Source organism: Hemiscyllium ocellatum, chromosome 42 (assembly GCF_020745735.1).
Source record: "Hemiscyllium ocellatum isolate sHemOce1 chromosome 42, sHemOce1.pat.X.cur, whole genome shotgun sequence".
In the NCBI taxonomy this organism is placed as follows: Eukaryota; Metazoa; Chordata; class Chondrichthyes; order Orectolobiformes; family Hemiscylliidae; genus Hemiscyllium; species Hemiscyllium ocellatum.
Window position 1 is genome coordinate 37,143,652 of NC_083442.1, and position 20,134 is coordinate 37,163,785.

A 20,134-nucleotide genomic window follows, 5' to 3' on the forward strand; every position below is an offset into this window, starting at 1 on the left:
TAGCGTTTCACATAAACCTGTTGGGCTATAACCTGGTGTTGTGTGATCTTTCACCTTGTCCCATCCAGCCCAATACGAGAATCTCCACATCACCACATAAATACAATGTCTTTAAAAGTAGGTCAGAGGCTAGGAATACTGCGAGTAACTCACCCCCTGACTCCCTGAAGTCTGTAAATCATCTACAAAACGCAAGTCAGGAATGTGATGGAAAACTCCCCACTTGCCTAAATGAGTGCAGCTCCAGCAACATTCAAGAAGGTTGACGCCATCCAGGACAAAATAGCCCACTTAATTGGCACTAAATCCACAGTCACTGTCTCCACTATTGATGCTCAGCAGTAATGTGTACTACCTACAAACTGCATTCACCAAAGATCATCAGAAAGCACCTTCCAAACCCACAGTCACTTCCATCTAGAAAGACAAGGACAGCAGATACATGGGAATACTACTATCTTCAAGTTCTCCTTCAAGCCACTTCCCATCCTGACTTGGAAGTATATTGCTGTTCCTTCACTGTCGCTGGGTCAAAATCCTGGAATTCCCTCCCTAATGGTACTGTGAGTCAACCTATAGCAGGTGAATTGTAGTGATTCAAGAAGGCAGCTCACCACCACATTCTCAAGGGCAACTAGGGATGGACAATAAATGCTGGCCAGCCAACAACACCCACATCACACAAATGAATTTTTTTTAAATTGTGTAAGAGCTTTATATGAATAGTTCCAAAGATGAAAATGTTCAGTTATGCAAGGATAAATTGGAGAAGTTGGGAGTGTTTTCCTTGAAAGGAGGAGCCTAAGAGGAGATTTGGCAAGTGTTTTCACATTGAACATATGTCTGAACAGAGTAGTTGGGGGGAAACTGTCCAACTGATAAAGGAATTGAGAACCAGAAGACATGGATTTGAAGTGGTTTGCAAAAGAAGCAAATGAGAGTTGAAAACAAACCTCTGCACGCAGTTAGTGGTCCAGGTTAGGGAATGCACTACCTGCAAAGTTGGTAGAAGTGGATTCAATTGAGGCATTCAAAAAAACCATTAGCTGATTTTTAAACAGACTTAATGTGCTGAGTTATGGCAAAAGACTTGAGTTTGACACTAAGTCAACGTGCTCAGAGTCGGTGCAGACACAATAGGCTGAATAGCCCCCATACAAAGTGTAACAATTCTGAGATGCTGTATTAACCTCTTACTTGAGCTAACAATATAGTTTTCAATTAATTTGGACTACTTGTTGAAAAAGGAAGCCTTTTTGTAGACGACAGTTTACTCGCAATGCACTTTTGACCATCACCAGTTTTATATTGTTAATTGTTATCCAGGCGAAACCTAACAGTCTGTCCAATTCTGGAAGGTGAGCAGCAACTTCGTTTGTTGAATTTCCAGCACAACCTCATCACTCAAATTCAACACCTCTCCAATCTCCGACGCCTTATTTTCTTGGACCTTTACAACAATCGGATTGAGGAAATCTCTGGTCTTTCTTCTCTGAAGTCGCTTCGTGTCCTTATGTTGGGCAAAAACAGGTATAAAACATTAATTAGTGAGCACAGGAAGGAGATTGTTTTGTCACTTAACCAGGCAAATATCTAAGAGTCATACAGCTTGGAAACAGACCCTTCAGTCCAACTATTCCACGTCAACCAGGTTCCTAAGCTAAACTGGCCCCACCTGCCTGTGTTTGACCCATATCCCTCCAAAGCTTTCCTATTTATGAAGTTATCCAAATGTCTTTTTAGCGTTGTAACTGTACCTACATCCACCACTTCCTCTGGCAGTTCATTTCACACTCAAACCACTCTGTGTAAAAAAAAGGTTGCCCCTAATGTCCTTTTTAAATCTTTCTTCTCACCATTTAAAAATATTGTTGTGTACCCCCTACCAGAGGGAAAAGACCCTTGTCATTCATCTTATCAATCGCCCTCATGAGTTTATAAACCTCATAAGGTCACCCCTCAACCTCCCAGGCTCTACTGAAAAAGGTGCCACCCTATCCAGCCTATTTTTATAACTCAAGCCCTCCATTCCCAGTAACATCCTGGTAAATCTTTTCTGAACCCTCTCCAATTTAATAACATCCTCCTTATGACAGGCTGGCCAGAACTGCACAAAGCACTCCAAAAGGGGCCTCACTAACGTCCTGTATAATCTCAGCATGATGTCCCAGCTTGTATACTCAAAGGTCTGAGCAATGAAGGCAGGCATATTAAACACCTTCTTAACCACCTTGTCTACCTGTGACACAAATTTCAAATAACTACCCAGGGCCCTTTAGTTGATTGTATAAGTCCTGTCCTTGTTTGTATGGCCAAAACACAATATCTCACATTTATTCAAATTAAATTCCATCTGCCACTCCTCATTCCATTGACCCAGTTGATTAAGATGTTTTTGTAATTGTAGATAACCTTCTTCACTGTTCATTTAATGTAAGAGGACTTGTCTTTTTCTTGCCTCTCAACGAGCCTGGGGTTTTTAATCTGAACAAAAGAGTACCTGATTCTGTGTGGCTGTTGATATATATTGTGGTACGTAAAGCATCAAGGTTTAGGCTGTACAGACCAGCAGGAGATCTTCATCTGTCCATCATTTTCAGATGCTAACATTTCTAGCTGTTGTGAACAAAGGTAAATGTGAGCAAAGTGACTGTTTTGTCCTCTTTTACCCTATGCGACTCACAACTAATCATTCATTCTGATGTAACAACTGAAGATGGTAGCTTTTATTTAAATATCTGCATGAAAGCTGTGTTTAAAACACGTAAACTGAAATTCTGTTACATTTAGAGACAACTTTATGTGGAATGTTTATAATATGAGTAAATAAAAGCAAATGAGATCCAGCTCTTCCTCCCCACCCCATTTCTAATAAACTCCAGTCTGTTGAACCTCTTCCTGTCCCCTAATGCCTATTCTTATTGTAAATGTAAAATATCTCCTCTCCTCCGGTGTAACATTCTCCCTTTAAAACCACTATCCACTTTCCAACATCAAAAAGAAGCAAACCAAAAATGACATGGTGGCACAGTGGTTAGCACTGCTGCCAGTGCCAGGAACCCAAGTTGATTCCACCCTATGGATATCTGTGTGGAGTTTGCATGTTCTCCTCATGTCTGTGTGGTTTCCTCTGGGTACTCGGTTTCCACCAACAGTCCAAAAATGTGCACGCTTGGTGGATTGGCAATGCTAAATTGCCTATAGTATCCAGGTATGTGTAGGTTAGATGGGCTAGCGATAGTAAATGCAGGATTATGGGGATAGAGGGTTGGGTCTGGATAGGATGCTCTTTGGAGGGTCAGTGCAGACTTGATGGGCTGAATGGCCTGTTTCCACACTATAAGAGTTCTGTGATTCAATGAAAAACAGAAATGCTGGCATTATTCTGCAGAATTAGTGGATCTGTGGAGTGTGAAATAGAGTTAGTATTTCAGGTTGATAATATTTCAAGGCCCTTAATTCAGTCCTTTTAAACTATCACTCGACTTCCAACCTCCTTTCCCTCTCCTAAGATCTTGAGTGTGTTTTCAAGTCCGTACATATCTTTTCCATAACTTTATGTTTCAACCTCAATAATCAAGTTTCTGTTCCAATTGCGGCACTGAAATGATTTGAAGGATTCTTTTCTATGACTGTGACCATGGTGCACTTTCACACTTCATCTTTCTTGACCTAACACCAGTCCTTGATATGTTGACTGCACCATCCCTTTTCTACAGCTCTCTATGTTGCCTACCTTTATGGTGCTTTCCTCAGCTTGGTTCTACTCCACCTCTCCAACTGCACCCAGAAGATCTTGAGCGGTTACTTTATTTTTCATCACCATAGCATCACTTGAGGTTGCATTAATTGCAGTGTTCCATGTGGATTTAACATAGAACATAGAACATAGAACATAGAAGGATACAGCGCAGTACAGGCCCTTCGGCCCTCGATGTTGCGCCGACCGAATCCTACCTTACCTATACTAGCCCAATAACTTCCAAATGCCTATCCAATGCCCGCTTAAATGACCATAAAGAAGGAGAGTTCACCACTGATACGGGCAGGGCATTCCATGAACTCACAACCCGCTGTGTGAAGAATCTACCCCTAACATCTGTCCTATACCTACCACCCCTTAATTTAAAGCTATGTCCCCTAGTAACACCTGACTCCATTAGCGGTAAAAGGTTCTTAGTATCTACCCTATCTAAACCCCTAATCATCTTATACACTTCTATCAGATCTCCCCTAAACCTTCTCTTCTCCAATGAGAACAGCCCCAAGTGCCTCAGCCTTTCCTCATAAGATTTTCCTACCATTCCAGGCAACATCCTGGTAAACCTCCTCTGCACTCGTTCTAAAGCTTCCACATCCTTCCTATAGTATGGCGACCAAAACTGCACACAATACTCCAGATGAGGCCGCACCAGAGTCTTATACAACTGCAACATGACCTCAGGACTCCGGAACTCAATTCCTCTGCCAATAAAGCCCAGTACACCATATGCCTTCCTCACAGCACTATTTACCTGGGTGGCAACTTTCAGAGATCTGTGTACATGGACACCAAGATCCCTCTGCTCATCCACACTACCAAGTAGCCTACCATTAGCCCAGTAATCCATCATCTTGTTATTCCTACCAAAGTGAACGACTTCGCACTTAGCTACATTGAATTCCATTTGCCACATTTCCGCCCAGCTCTGCAACTTATCTATATCCCGCTGTAACCTACCACTTCCTTCCTCACTATCCACAACTCCACCGACTTTTGTGTCATGAACCTTATTCTTCATCTCCTCACCTACATACTAAGTAATGTGTGACAAAGGCAGGAATGTTTAGGTTAGATCACAATTCGATTGAATGGCAAAACAGCTTGAGGGGCTAATTTGCTGACTCCTCTTTCTTCTGGCTTTTGGTAACAACATATTCATGCGTGAAACTAGTTTACAATTTATGGTATGGTGGCTTCTGAAATAATGCAATAGTTCTGTTCTCATGCGTTCTCGCTTTATAAGAAAATCACATAATAGCTGGGCCATTTAAACTAATGGGGCCGGAATCGTGTTATAGCCAATATAGATAAGGATAGTTCGCATTCTACAAATAATGGTTAAAATTCTTCAATTGTATTAAATCCAATTTGCATTGAAAAAATGTGCAATATAAAGTATTATTTACCATTTTCACTCCTCAACCACATTGTTTTACTGTCCTCGTGCTCTGAGTCAGCTTGTTCAACATAATGTTTTGAATGAGCTAATCCCATCTCCTCTTATCCGCTACCCCTGATCCCTTTCTATCAGCAAGACAGTAATTATTGCTGTTGCCCCGTATGGATACCACAGATTTTACTCCATTTACTAACCACTCTGTCAAGTTGAGTAACTTGATGTCTTTTCCATGTCTTTGTAGGCCCATGTTCTGTCCGTGATTAAAACCCACTTAATTCCCATCTCCATAATATTGGTCCTCATCACTATGTCACTACTAGCATTAACAATTCCAGTGTTCTCCAGGCTGACCTCCATTTTCTATAGTTTAAACTTTAGCTTATCTAAATCTTCACTTCCCAAATCCTGTCCCACTTACCTGAGCCATCACCCCTATCTTCACTGATCTATACGAGCTCCCAAACCCTAGCGTTCTCAAATCTAACACTCATTGATGTATCTCATTCTCTCCAACTCCGCCTTACAACAGGTTCCCAGCCCAAAGCTCTCATTTTAATCATCTCTATCCTCTTGTGCAGCACACTTTTACCACTTCAGTTTCAGTTTTGATGACATCAGACACTTAAACCATGCTTTTTAATTCTGTCCTTAGGTTGCTTTACTTCTCCTGTTAAGTTCAACATCTGACCAAACCATCGGTTACTTCCAGTATTGTTTTTGTTCTGTCTTTTCATTTTGATTATTTTTTTAAGGGCCTTAGGGATTTCTATGAGCTGTTAAGCCAACAGTTGGATAGTGCTCTTCAAGCTGTCTTTGTCATAGCTTTCACACACATACTTGCCTCCCTTAGGTAAGCCAAGTTAGTGCCACAGCCTACAAGTGGTATAGTGACTGCAATAATGATTTGGATTCTGACTGTGTGATTTCTGACTGCAATAAGCTACTTTTGTGGAGGAAATGCCCAGTAAACTGAATAAATTGTGTAATTATTATCCTTTTTGATTTTGAAGTATTTTTCTTTCTCCTTATTTGTATTATATTCTCAGTAAATAGTGGTAGCAATCTAATTGCCACTGACAAGGGGTTGTCTGGGGTTATTGAGACATCTTGAGCTTCCTCCTGAAGCTGTACCAAGCTCTATGAAATGTTATGTGCAAGTTTTGCATTAATTATTTTCCTTTCTAACAGAACTACAAATATTATTGGGTGTGCCAATAATCAAGCTGCACAATTTCACACAACATCTAATTAATTGTCTAATTAAGTCACCAAGATGATCAGTTTGCCTGATTGGCTCCTGTACAAGACAAAAGTAATTCAGACCAGGTTTTGTCATTAACATGAAAGTAACTATTTATTATAAGCAGCCAAAATAGAAATGAATTACTCATTACTACAATGCAACTTAAAATCTATCCTTTTAAAACCCAAACACACAGACATTTGTTCGTGAATTAAAGGAATAAAAACAGACTATTAAACGCAAAAGAGTCCATACCAGAAGTGTGGGATGAAGTGTTTCTCAGAGCTCTTTTGATTGTCACCATGACCACAAAAAAACCAATGTTGCCTGCAGGGTGATGGTCAGTCTTCAGTTAAGTAACTCATTAGGTTAGACGTATGTTTTATTTTGTCTTCAAATCTTTATTTTTAGAGCCTTCAGTTTTGTCTTTTTCACCTGCAGAGAGAGGTGGTCAGACGTTCTTCTTGTTTGCAGGCTTCTGGATTTCTCTGAATGCATTGCACTCACAAGTCTGCAACAAACTGCTGTGGGACTAATCTGAAGGCAATCATTATGCAGTTTTCCCTTAACTCAAAGATCCCTGCTGTCACTCTGTTTATTCAGTATCCACTTCATTACTTCAAAAGTAATAATCTTGTGCAGCAAAATGCAATCCCCCTTGATCTTCAAGTTTCAAAGTCTTTCTTGGTACAAAGTTAAAAATTGCACAATGTCACATTACAGTCCAACAGGTTTATTTGGAAGCACTAGCTTTCGGAGCACTCCTCCTTCTGCAGGTGGTTTCTTGGTACATTTATCTATGTAGCAGTGCATCTTCCATTTTCCAGTTTACAGTCTGTTATAGACGAGACTAGACGCCCTTAAAATATTTTAAGAAGGTAGCCTAAACCCTAACTTTTTGTTAATTTAATGGCAGGTGTAATGTGCTGTGTTCTAGATGCAATTCAATCAGTCAAGCTACTCGGTATTAAGCAAAATAATTTATCTAAACACAAAATACCACCAAAGAGAAAAGAATTTAGAATAATAACTATGGGAAAGCTTAACAGAATAATAAATACAGCAACTATTACTAATTAACTGTTCCAGTATATGGTAATGTGCCATAAACACCCCTTGGCAAAGAGGCAAATTCAGAAAAATAAATTTGTCTCACAGGTAACCCAACAGCAGAGAGATATACCAGCTTCTAGCTGTAACCGACAGAGAGAAAAGATAGCTTCTACTTCTTCAAGCCCACAACAGCAACTGCTTAAAGCTAAATCTAAACACTAAAAAAAAGCCTGGTCTGACTATACCCAGCCAGGCTGCTTCTATTGTTCCAACTTTGTTTAAAAAAAACCCAAGGCCTCACAAGCTGTTTATTCTATGGGTTTTAGAAGACTGCCCGCTGCCTCAGCCTTACAACCTCACTCCAAATAAAAAAACCCAAGACAAAATAACCTCTTAAAGCCACAGTATCATCACAAGTCCAAACAAAAATTAGTGGATCTTTTATAGTATACAGACCACAATTGTTCAAAAGCCAACTCACCATAACTCTCAAAAGCAACTAGAAATATGAACATGTGAAATAGACCATTCCTTCCATGAACCCCCCCATCATTAAATAAGATCATGGCTGATCTGTTTGTATTTTGAATACTATATTCCCATTTGCCCTGGCTAATATTTGATTTTCCTTCATGGCAGGGATCTATCTGTCTTAAAAATAAGGAATGTCCCTGCCTCCATAGTCTTCTAAGGCAGAGTTCCAAAGTTACATAATCCTCTGAGAGAAAATATATCCTCATCTCAGTACTGAAAAAGGCTACCCCAAATTTTAAGAAGTGTCACCCAGTGATAAACCGACAGGCATAAGAAAATGTTACACAAAAATTAGATAAACTTTAAACTACAGATTTATAAAGGACAAAACTAGGGAGACAATAGGGCCCCTTAAAGATCAACAAGGTCGCCTTTGTGTGGAATCACAGGAAATGGGTGAGATACTAAATGAGTATTTTGCATCAGGGTTTCCTGTGGAGAAGGATGTGGAAGCTAGAGAACTTGGGGAAATAAATCGTGATATCTTGGAAATTGTCCATATTACAGAGGAAGAGGTGCTGAATGTCTTAAAATGCATAAGAGTAGATCAATCCTCAGGACCTGATTACATATACCCCAGGAGTTTGTGAGAAGCTAGGTAAGTGATTATTGGGCCCCTTGCTGAGATATTTGTATCATTGATAGCCACTGGTGAGGACTAGAAGTTGACTAATGTGCCATTATTTAAGAAAGGTGTTAAGGAAAAGCCAGGGAACGACAGACCAATGAGCCTGACATCAGTGATGGGTAAGTTGTTGGAGGAGATTCTTAGGAATAGAATTTACATGTGTTTGGAAAGACAAAGGTTGATTGAGGATAATCAACATGGCGTTGTGCATGGGAAATCATGTCTCACCAACCTGATTGAATTTTTTGAAGAAGTGACAAAGAAGACCGAGGAATGCAGAATGGAGAATGCTGTATAATATGGACTTCACCAAAATGTTCAACAAGGTTCTGCATGGTAGACTGGTTAGCAAGTGTAAATCACATGAAATACTTGGAGAGCTAGCAGTTTGAATAGAAAATTGGCTCAAAGGTGGGAGATAGGGGATGGAGAAATGTTGCTTTTTGGACTAGAGGTCTGTGATCAGCAGTGTGTCACAAGGAGTAGTGCTGGGTTCACTGAGTTTTGTTATTTATTAAATAAAATGAATATAAATACAGGACGAACGGTTAGTAAGTTTGCAGATGACACCAAAATTGGAGGTGTAGTGGACAGTGAAGAAGGTTAGCTCAGAGAACAATGAGACCTTGATCAAATAGTCCAAAAGACCTAGGAATGGCAGATGGAATTTAATTTCGATAAATGTGAAGTGCTGCATTTTGGTAAGGCAAGTCTGAGCAGGACTTATACACTTAATGGTAATGTCCTGGGGAGTGTTACTGAGCAAAGAGACCTCTGGCTGTTTCTTCATAATTCCTTGAAAGTAGACAGGGTAGTGAAGAAGACGTTTGACACGCTTGCCTTTATAGATCAATGCATTCGTGTAGGAGTTGGGAGGTCATGTTGCAGCTGTACCAGACATTGGTTAGGCTACTATTGGAACACTGTGTTCAATTCTGGATTCCCTCCTATTGAAAATATTTTGTGAAACTTGAAAGGATGAAGAAAATATTGACAAGGATATTGCCAGGGTTAGAGGTTTTGAGCTATAGGGAGAGGCTGAATAGGCTCGTTCTATTTTTCCTCAAGTATTGGAGGCTGAGGGATGACCTTATAGAGGTTTATAAAATCATGAGTGGTATGGGTAAGTTGGATTGCCAAGGTCATTTCCCTAGTGGGGGGAGTCCAAAACTACAGCACATTGATTCAAGGTGAGAGATGAAGGATTTAAAAGGGACCCAAAAGGCAATAATTTTCATGCAGAGGATAGTGCGTGTATGGAATGAGCTTCCAGAGGTGTTTTGGAGACTGGTACAATATCAACATTTAAAAGGTGTCTGGAGGGGTACATGAACATAGAACATAAAACAATACAACATAGTACAGGCCCTTCGGCCCTTGATATTGTGCTGATCTTTTATCCTACTCTAAGATCAAACTAACCTATATATCCTACAATTTACGATCACCTATGTGCCCATCCAAGAGTTGCTTAAATGTCCCTAATGTATCTAACTCTACTACTATTGCTGGCAATGCATTTCACGCACCCAATACCCTCTGTGTAAAGAACCAACCTCTGACATCTCCCCTACACCTTCCTACAATCACTTAAATTATGCCCCCCTGTGATAGCCATTTCCCAGCCACCCTGGGAAAAAGTCTCTGACCATTCACTCTATCTATGTCTCTCATCATCTTGTACACCTCTATCACGTCACCTCTCACCCTTCTTCACTCCAATGAGAAAAGCCCTATCTCCGTCAACCTTTCTTCATAAGATATGCCCTCCATCCAGACAGCATCTCAGTAAATCTCCTCTGCACCCTCTGTAAAGCTTCCACATCCTCCCCACAAACTGGTCCATAAAACACAGCCTGACTTCCAGAATCAATTTCAGTCCATGAGGGATAGAAATTGGGATAAAGAGAAATCCTCACGTGGTGTAGCCCACTTTCTATTTATATGTTTGAGTTTCCTTGGGTTGGTGATGTCATTACCTGTTCTTTTTCTCAGGGGGTGGTAAATGGGATCCAAGTCAATGTGTTTGTTGATAGAGTTCCAGTTGGAATGTCTTGCGTCCAGTTATTTTCATATGTGTCTCTGTTTGGCTTGTCCCAGGATGGATGTGTTGTCCCAGTCAAAGTGGTGTCCTTCCTCATTTGTATGTAAGGATACTAGTGAGAGTGGGTCATGTCGTTTTGTGGCTAGTTGACATTCATGTATCCTGGTGGCTAGTTTGCTGCCTGTTTGTCCAATGTGGTGTTTGTTACAGTTCTTGCAAGGTATTTTATAAATGACATTAGTTTTGCATGTTGTCTGTATAGGGTCTTTCGAGTTCATAGGCCGCTGTTTTAGTGTGTTGGTAGGTTTGTGGGCTAGCATGAGGTCAAGGGGTCTGAGTAGTCTGGCACTTCCAAGATGTCTTTGATGTTGGGGAGAGTGACTATGGTTTCTGGGCGTGTTTTGTCTGCTTGTTAGGGTTCTGTTGCTGAGAAATCAGCAGACTGTATTCATTGGATACCCATTCTTTTTGAATACATTGTGTAGGTGATTTTCCTCTACTTTTCGTAGCCCCTCTGTGCTGCAGTGTGTGGTGGCTCATTGAAATAGTGTTCTAATGCAGCATCGTTTGTGGATGTTCAGATGATTGCTTCTGTAGTTTAATATTTGATACTTTTATGTTGTTTTCCTGTAGATGTTGGTTTGAAGTTCCCCAGTGGCATTTTGTTCTACTGTGACATCTAGAAATGGCAGTTTGTTGTTGTTTTCCTCCTCTGTTGTGAATTTTATGCCAGTAAGGGTATTATTGATGGTCTTGAAGGTTTCCTCAAATTTGTTTTGTCTAGTGATGCCAAAGGTGTCATCTGCAACTGGGACAACACATCCATCCTAGGACACGCCAAACAGAACTCTATAAAAAAACACATTGACTTGGATCCCATTTACCACCCCCTGAGAAAAAGTACAGAAAATGACATCACCATAGGAAATGATGTCACCACAGGAAATGTTATCACCAACCCAGGGAAACTCAAACATATAAATAGAAAACGCACAAATGGTGATGAAACATCTGAAAATGAATCTTTCAACTCAGCGGGCAAACCTGTATCCAGAACCTCAACTTGAGCTACAAGTCTTCTCAAAACTCACTAAATAGGAAACCCTTGAAGGGGACAAAGAAGGTAAAAGCCCCAGTGTTTTCTTCGTAATAAAGTGAATCACATGAAATCACAGTGTTGGTGGGCTAGGAGAGAGTCAGATGTAGGAAACAGGAGAAGCCTGGGAGCTTTGTTGGCATGGTAACAGAAAGCACAGTGGAAGCTAGAAAGCTGCATCAGAGGTTGATTAAGGAGTAAGTGCCAGGTCTGCTTAAAAACATATACATGCATGCATAAAGTTTATTCACGTAGGCCAGGAGTAGCAGGCAGAGAGGTTATATTAAAAGACACAGAATCCTCTCAGTCTGAGATGCTGAAGGTTGAGGATATATGTACTCCTGAAGGACTAATGCCAGAAAAGGTACTGGTAACGGGAATCCATGATGAGACAAAAAGTGCTCAATTATTTAAAGTGAGGCTAGAGTGTCCAGAAAAGAGTGAAGAATTTGTGGTAGGAGTGGTGGACAAACTCTCAGCTCCTGGAATACAGTTTGTCCTTGCAAATGATGTAGCACACCGATAGGCGTGCTGCCTACTCTAGTTGAAATGCCAGTGGAGACTCAACCATCTGAAGCACTGCAGGAGTCTTATTTGGGAATCTTCCCTGATTGTGTAGTGATGAGATCACAGAGTCACAAGCTGAAGCAGGAAAGGTCTAAAGGCACAGGTAAGGAAGCTGAAATAGCTTTATCAAAGACTTTTTTTGATTAGATACGTGAGACAGAATAGGAGCAAATAGATAAGCATGCAAGTATCTTTAGCATCTTACAGCAGAAAGATGAGAACTTAAAGCAATTGAATCAAAAGGCATATACAGAAGAGGAGAGTGAATGCATCCCTCTATGTTATTATTTATCAAATGATGTCTTAATGAGGAATTGGAGACTATCACATTTTTAAAGCAGATGAGAAATGGGCAGATGTTCATCAGATTGTTTTGCCAGTAGGGTATGGAAAGGAGAAGCTGCGAGTGACGCCTGAGCAACCACTTAGAGGTCATTTTGGGATGAGGAAAGCACAGGCTAAAATGCAAAGACATTTTTACTGGCCTGGACTGTACAAAGATGTAGTTGAATTTTACCAGACGTGTCACACGTGTCAGCTAATCGGAAAACCACAGGCAGTAATAAAACCACCTTTAATACCTATTCCAGCATTTGAGGAACCTTTCACAAGAGTCTTGATTGATTGAGTAGGCCCCCTACTTCAAACAAAGAAGAGTGAATAAGTATTGACTAGATTTGTCGAGGCAGTCTCATTATGCAATATCACAGCTAAAAGGATTGGAGAAGAATTATTCAAATGTTTTTCTAGGTACGGGCTACTAAAGAGATCCAGTCAGATCACAGGTCAAACTTCACATCCAAACTATTCAAGCAGACTGTGATAGCTTGGAAATAAAACAATTCAAATCTACTGCGTTCCATCCAGAATTGCAGGAAGCACTAGGAAGATGGCATTAAACATTGAAGACCATGTTAAGGGTTTATGGTCAGGACTATCCGGATGATTGGGATTAGGGAGTTCCACTTGTGCTTTTTGCAAATAGAGATGCACCAAATGAATCGACCAAATTCGGTCCATTGGAATTAATGTTTGGGCATGAAGTAAAGTTGATTAAGGAGAAATAAACGACTCAGAATTCAGAGACCACCCATTTGGACAATGTGTCTAATTTTAGAGAGTGACTAAATAGAACTGGGGAGTTGGCTAGACAACATTTAAAAGTATTGCAACATACAACGAAACAAGAAGTGGATAAGAAATCAAAAATTCACAATTTTGCTACTAGGGATAAGGTATTTGTGTTAATTCCACTAATAAGTGAACCTTTAAAACAAGGTTTAGTGGATCATATCAAATTGAGAGGAAATTGAGTGAGGTGAACTACTTGATAGGGACCCCAGTTAGGAAGGAATCTCAGAGTGTGTCATGTGAATATACTCAAAAAATATTTTGACAGGGAAGGAAAGCAAGAAGAGAAGGTGTTAATGATAACAGCACAGAAGGAAGAACCAAATTCAGAGGATTCTGAATTGGACATTCCTCAAATCAAATTGGACAATGAGGAAGTTATCAAAAAAATGGGATAAATTATTAAGTTACCTTCCACAAGAAAATCGAAATGACCTAAAAGAGTTAATACTATCATATGGGGAGATATGCGGAAATCACCTAGGAAGTACTAACCTAATTGTGCATGATATAGATATAGGAGATGCTGTTCCGAGTAAGCAATATCCTTATAGGCATAACCATCTAAAGTTAGCACAGGTTCAGAAGGAGATAAAACCCATGCCCCAAGATGGCATAATCGAAGTGAGTTACAGTGACTGCAGCTCACCCATAGTCATGGTGCCAAAGCCAGATGGTACCCAATGGTTATGTGTGGACTATCAAAAAGTCAATGCTGTTACAAAGACTGATGCATATCCAATTCCATGGTTGGAGGACTGTATCGAAAAGGCAGGACAAGCAACTTAGATTTCTAAGTTGGACTTGCTCAGAGGCTACTGGCAGGTACCTTTGTCAGAAACAGCAAAGGTGGTTTCGGCTTTTGTAATGCCAGATGAACTATATCAGTTCAAAGTCATGCCATTTGATATGAAAACGTTCTAGCCACATTTCAGAGAATAATTAATAATGTCATGGCAGGATTACCCACCTGTGTGGTGTATATTGATGACCTGGTGATTTTTTAGTCATTCATGGAAGGAACATTTACAGCATTTATCGGACTTGTTCGATTGACATCGGAAGGCAGGCTTGGTGTAAACCTAGCTAAAAGTGAATTTACCAAAGCCCAAGTCACCTTCCTGGGCATGTTATTGAACATGGACAAATGGCCCCACAGGATGGGAAAACGAAAGTAATTGGGGAATTTCCCACACTGTCGACGAAAAGAGCAGTACTACTGTTCCTGGGATTGTGCCAAATTTTAGCAGTGTAGCTTCCCCACTCACTGAATTGTTAAAAGAGAGCAAGAAGTTTCAGATGTTTTAGGCATTTGACAGCCTAAAAACTGTGTTAATCACTGTCCCAGTATTAGTCAAACCTGATTACGCAAAGCCTTTCAATGTGGCGATTGATGCCACTGATGTGGATATTGGTGCTGGTGCAGTGCTGTTGCAGGAGGATGATGAGGGGATAGGAAGATCCATTGGGTATTTTTCCAGAAAGTTGAACATTCATCAACAGAGATATTCGACTGTTCAGAAAGAGCTAGCGTTGACATTACAATATTTCAGTCTCTATATGACCAGCAGCGCATCAAAGACATTTGTATACACTGATCATAACCCATTGACATTTGTGGAGAAATTTAAGGACAAGAATGCCAGACTGTTTAGATGGATCTTGATGTTGTAGCCATTCAGTTTGACAATTGTGTTTGTAGCAGGTCATAAAAACGTGATTACCGATGCATTGTAAAGACTCGAATGAGATATAGAGGCATTCTATATATGGTGGGGGTATACCATGGCCTGAATTCGAATGTGGTTGTGCATGTTTGTATTTTTATTGTCAGTGTAGTGTATATGTATTTTAGAGTACTAACCAACTTTTTTCTGAAGCGTATAAAAAAAAGCCATCTTTGGATATTGATGGTTCATTTTCTTAAGAGGGGAGGTGTCACAAAGCTGGTCCTTCTTAAGGATACTGTCCTTGATTTTTTTCAGAGGGGTCGTAAAACAGTTTGGGCTCTGAGGTGACTGGTTTGGTACAGAGATGAAAGGATTTACTGAGAGTCTTTTTTGTTTATACATAAACATATGAGATTTTAGGCCATAGCTTTCATGTTTTAGAAGTAACCTGTATAAAGAAAGGGGAGTGGTCAGTCCTGAAAGCTGAATTCTTGTTTTTTAGTTCAGTACAGCAGGATGTGTGTATGTGAAACAGGCTGCTGGACTCTCTTTCCTTCTTCCCTTCTAACTTCAACCTGTAAGCCTCTGTTTCAGTTTTACTCTATGTTTATTGGAACTGTTTTCTATTTTTAGAACAACATAATTAAGTCTAGATAGACTGAGTTCTGTGGGTATTCTATAGTCTGTTCTTTGTATTTCATTCTGTAATTTTGTGAATAAGTGTTTGTCTGTTTTAAAACCTGGTAGTCAATCTAGCTAATTTACTCCAGGTTATCTTTACTGTACACTTACTGAAACAAACAACAAAGTTACGTGTGGGCTGCCTGCTTAAGTATATTTTGAGAGTCCATAACTGTCTTACTGTGCAATTATCAAATTCAGTCATGATCTTAATAATCTGACATTCTGCAAATTTCAGAAAAACCTTTAAGATAGCAATTGATGCCAGGTGATGTTGGTATGGGAGCTGTGATAACCCCTACCTTTTTAAGCATTTCTTTGTACTGTAGAAGCCAGCATTCTTTGAGAACGTAACTTTCAGTTCCAAAGGGCTGATTCATTTGGCTATTCCTAAATATTTGTGACATGCAATTCTGCCTGGATATGAAGATAAGGCTAGTTGCAAGGTTTTCAGTGGGTCACTTGGAATGCTTAAAATATCTCTGAAGAAGAATTCAAAAATGACAAGTAGTTGGGAAAGCCAGTGTGTATCCAAGACAGAGAAAAGTAGACTTCATGATGGGAAGTGCTGCTCTAAGCTGTACTACTGGATAGGTAACTGGACTAGATATGGTTTCTTTAGGGGACTTGATATGGAGTCAGAAGTAGTTGAAAATTTCTATAACACAAGCCTAACTAACTGTTAAAGGACCTTCAGGTAAGAAGATATGTAAACTGTTTCACAACCAAAACAGGGACTAATGCTTCCTGAAATAACTCCACATAGGCCGGTGTCCCGTCACCTAGTAAACCTTTATTTATGTACGCTTAATGCATGGCACTGACCCAACTAGCACAGAGCCGATCATAGATTGAGCAGAACCATTCACACTCCTGTTTATTTATTTTTTCATTTTTTTTCAGAGTCAGCTCTTAGAGTGAACAGAACCTCTGATGCTTTATTTTTTTCTCTTTTTTTTCTTGACACTCCTGTTTATATCTGTCAACTAGGATTCCCTGATTAGACCAGCTTAACAGCCCCATTCAGGGAACTCATATTCTATAGTATCCACTTAGCTGACACCGTTCAATCACTCCACGTCTGTTTCATTTATGGAGCATTTTTATTGTCAAGGCTTCTGTATGCTTGACAAGTAACCAGTTAGGTATTTTATGTAAGTACCATCTAGAGACAACATTGCACTGTTACAATCCCAACCAGATAGCTAAACTTACATTATAAAATTGGACAAAGGGGGAAATACAAGGGACTTACTAAGATCAATCAGGGAATCAAGGGTTATAGGGTAAGGGCAGGAAAGTGGATGTGAAAAATGTTGGATCCTATTGAATGACAGAGCAGATTTGAGTGGCTGAATGGACTACCTTCTATTCCTATTTCCTATGGTTTTAACCCAACTCTTAATAGTTTTAATTAACCCGTTCAGTTGCGTTATGACACCACTGGAGCAGATGGAACTTGAACCCTGACCTTCTGACTCAGCAGTTGCAATTTATTTTCTAATTAACCATTCAGCTGTGTTTTACATACCTCGGGTGTTAGGTGAGTCTTGAACCTTGGCACCCTGGGTCAGTGGTAGGAACACTATCACTTCTCTACACAAGCCCTACAAGAAACCATCTCTTTTAATGTTTAATTTTTTAAATCAACCTGGATTGAAGTATGTTATTATGTACCTCTGGAGCAAGTAGCACTTGAACTTGGATCTTCTGATCCAGAGGTAGGGACACTGCCACCACATCACAAAATCCTGAGAACCAAGCTCTTTTAAAAAAATTCTATTAGTTCTCTAAACCTGAAATGAGGATATTTTTCCTCGTCTCAGTCCTAAATTACCTACCTTTTATCCTGAGTGTGTCACCCCTGGTTCTAGACTCCTCAACCAGGGGAAAAGTTCTTCCTGCATCCGGTCTGTCCCACAATCTTTATGAGAGGTGATTGCATTGAATCCCACTGCAAAGCTCGTAAAGGCGTAAGCAAAGGGATAAAAGAAAGGGGAGCATCTTCTTGGGAACAATTTGAGTGGCTATAAGTGAGATTTACAGCAAGACCTATAGTTATTTTGCAATCAGCCTGTTCAGAGATATTATTATACCCCTGTAGAGCAGGTGGTACCTGAACCCAAGCCCCCTAGCCTAGAAATCAGGCACCACAAGCACCTATCATTTTAATCAGCTGGTTCAGACATGTGATGACACAACTTTTAGGCATGTGGGATTTGAACATTGATCTTCTAGGCCAGAGATATGGGCATTACCATTGTTACATGAACCCCTCCTTGAACGCAGATTTTTAAAATATATTTAAAAGTGCTTTCAATGTTCTTTTTTTCCCTACACCAAGTCACCTGTATTGTGTTTTTCCTTTATCCTTGTCGCAAAATCAATTCATCTGTGTTACTACTAAATTATCAATTTACATGCAAAGCCTGTTAGGTCAGAGAACACAGCACTTTTCTTTCTTAAATCAACTTCTTCAGGGATGTTATGGCATACCTCTGGAACATGTGCAACTTTAGTCCAGGCCTTCTGGCTCAAAATCACATGACAACTGTGCCACAGAGCCCTGAACATAGCTCTTTTCTACACCCAGAAGTGCTTTTACACCTGAACAGATTTTTTTTTCTCTACCAAAATTACCTGTGATAATTTTCATCTATTATTCACCACCATGAATCACCCATGTTTCCCATTAATCAATTTATGTGCAATCTCTAATAAGACCTGAACCCAGCTATTTATTTTTAAATCCTTTTGTTTTTTTGTGCTCACAATTTTATATGTCTCTACATGGATCATAACCATGATAATACAGAATATGAAGAGATTCACTTCACTTTAAAAGTATGTCCCCCTCTTGTTTTTTCACCCTTTTATTCAGAGGAACAGCTGCTTTTTATTCACCCTGTTGATTCCTCTCAAAGTTTTACACACCTCAATCAGGACACCCTAACCCTTCTCAGCTCCAAAGAAAACAACTCAAGCTTATCCAACCCCTCAAAATTCTAACCATAATCCATCCCTGGTAACATCCTTGCAAATCTCCTGTGCACCCATCCAGTGCAATCACATCCTTCCTACAGAGTAGCTCCAACAAAATCTCCCTGCTCTTCAATTCTATAACTTGACTGATGAGTGCAAGCATCCAGTATGCTTTCTTAACTATCCTAATAACCTGTACCGTCACTTTCAAGGATCTATGGACAAGCACTGTAATCTTGTCAGTTTTAAGTGCTGACAGTTCATCTGAACTTATGGAAACTACCTCCTTGTCAATTTTAAAGTCTTCTAGTGACTGAGTGTTGTCCTCTGTGTTCATACCCTGGGCAGCATCTACTTTGTAGATAGCAGCAGATGCAAAATATTAATTTAACACCCCAGCCATGGCTTCTTGCTTCCATTTGTAAATCCCCCTGTTACTTCCTGTTCAGCCCACTTTTCCTTTTACCACTCTTTTTATTGTTTATATGCTTATAGAATACTTTGTGATTTCCTTTTACATTTGCTGCTATTCTTTTTTCATAATCTATCTTTGCTTCTCACATACTCCTTTTCAACCTTCTGTATTTAACTTAGTTCTCAAAAGTATTTACCATCTGACATCTGCCATAAGCACCCATTTTCCATAATTATTTTCTGTACTTTTTTTTTCATGCAGCAAGTTCAGAATTAGTTTATCCTACCTTTTCTGTTTTGCAGGAATATACCTTGAGTTTGCCCGGACCATCTCTTCTTTGAAGGTAGCATTGCTCAGATATTGTTTTTCCTGATACCCTTGGTTCCAGTCTATCCTGCAGTAAGTGTTCCTAGATTGTGTACAGGAGAACTTCCTATAGCAATTTGAGTCATATTAAACAAGAAGGGAGGCACTGCTAGACCTGGTTCTTGGGGATAAGGGTCACCAAGTAGGATAAGTCACAAGATGGGAAAACATTTGGGAGTTTTTGCCCATTGAATTTGGCTCTCTTCTACTTGATTAGGAGCTATGCCATTTTATAATGATCTCTGACTCCCAAATGTTTTCCCATCTTGTGACTTATCCTACTTGGTGACCCTTATCCCCAAGAACCAGGTCTAGCAGTGCCTCCCTTCTTGTTTAATATGACTCAAATTGTTATAGGAAGTTCTCCTGTACACAATCTAGGAACACTTACTGCTCACTGCCCCTTATATCACCCTATCCCACTCTATATGTGGGTATTAATGTTCCCCATTATGAATACTTTATAATGTTTACAGCTTTCTGTAACTTCATTGAACACTTGTTCCCTCCACCTTTCCACTAATTGGTGATCTATTGATTACACAGGCAATGTAATTGTACA

At 39.8% G+C, this 20,134-nt stretch overlaps 1 protein-coding gene across 2 annotated transcripts in view; it reads left to right on the plus strand.

The window, feature by feature from the left end:
* The window catches only part of LOC132834679 (leucine-rich repeat-containing protein 49), a 258,355-nt gene that overhangs the window by 113,640 nt on the left and 124,581 nt on the right, over nucleotides 1-20,134 (plus strand). Inside the window, exon 6 of one of the 2 annotated variants that reach the window (XM_060853632.1) lies at nucleotides 1,327-1,530. The exons of the other annotated variant lie outside the window; for it this stretch is intronic. Coding sequence (XP_060709615.1) covers nucleotides 1,327-1,530 — 204 coding nt within the window. The remainder of the gene's footprint in view (nucleotides 1-1,326; nucleotides 1,531-20,134) is intronic. 2 annotated transcript variants of the gene reach the window in all.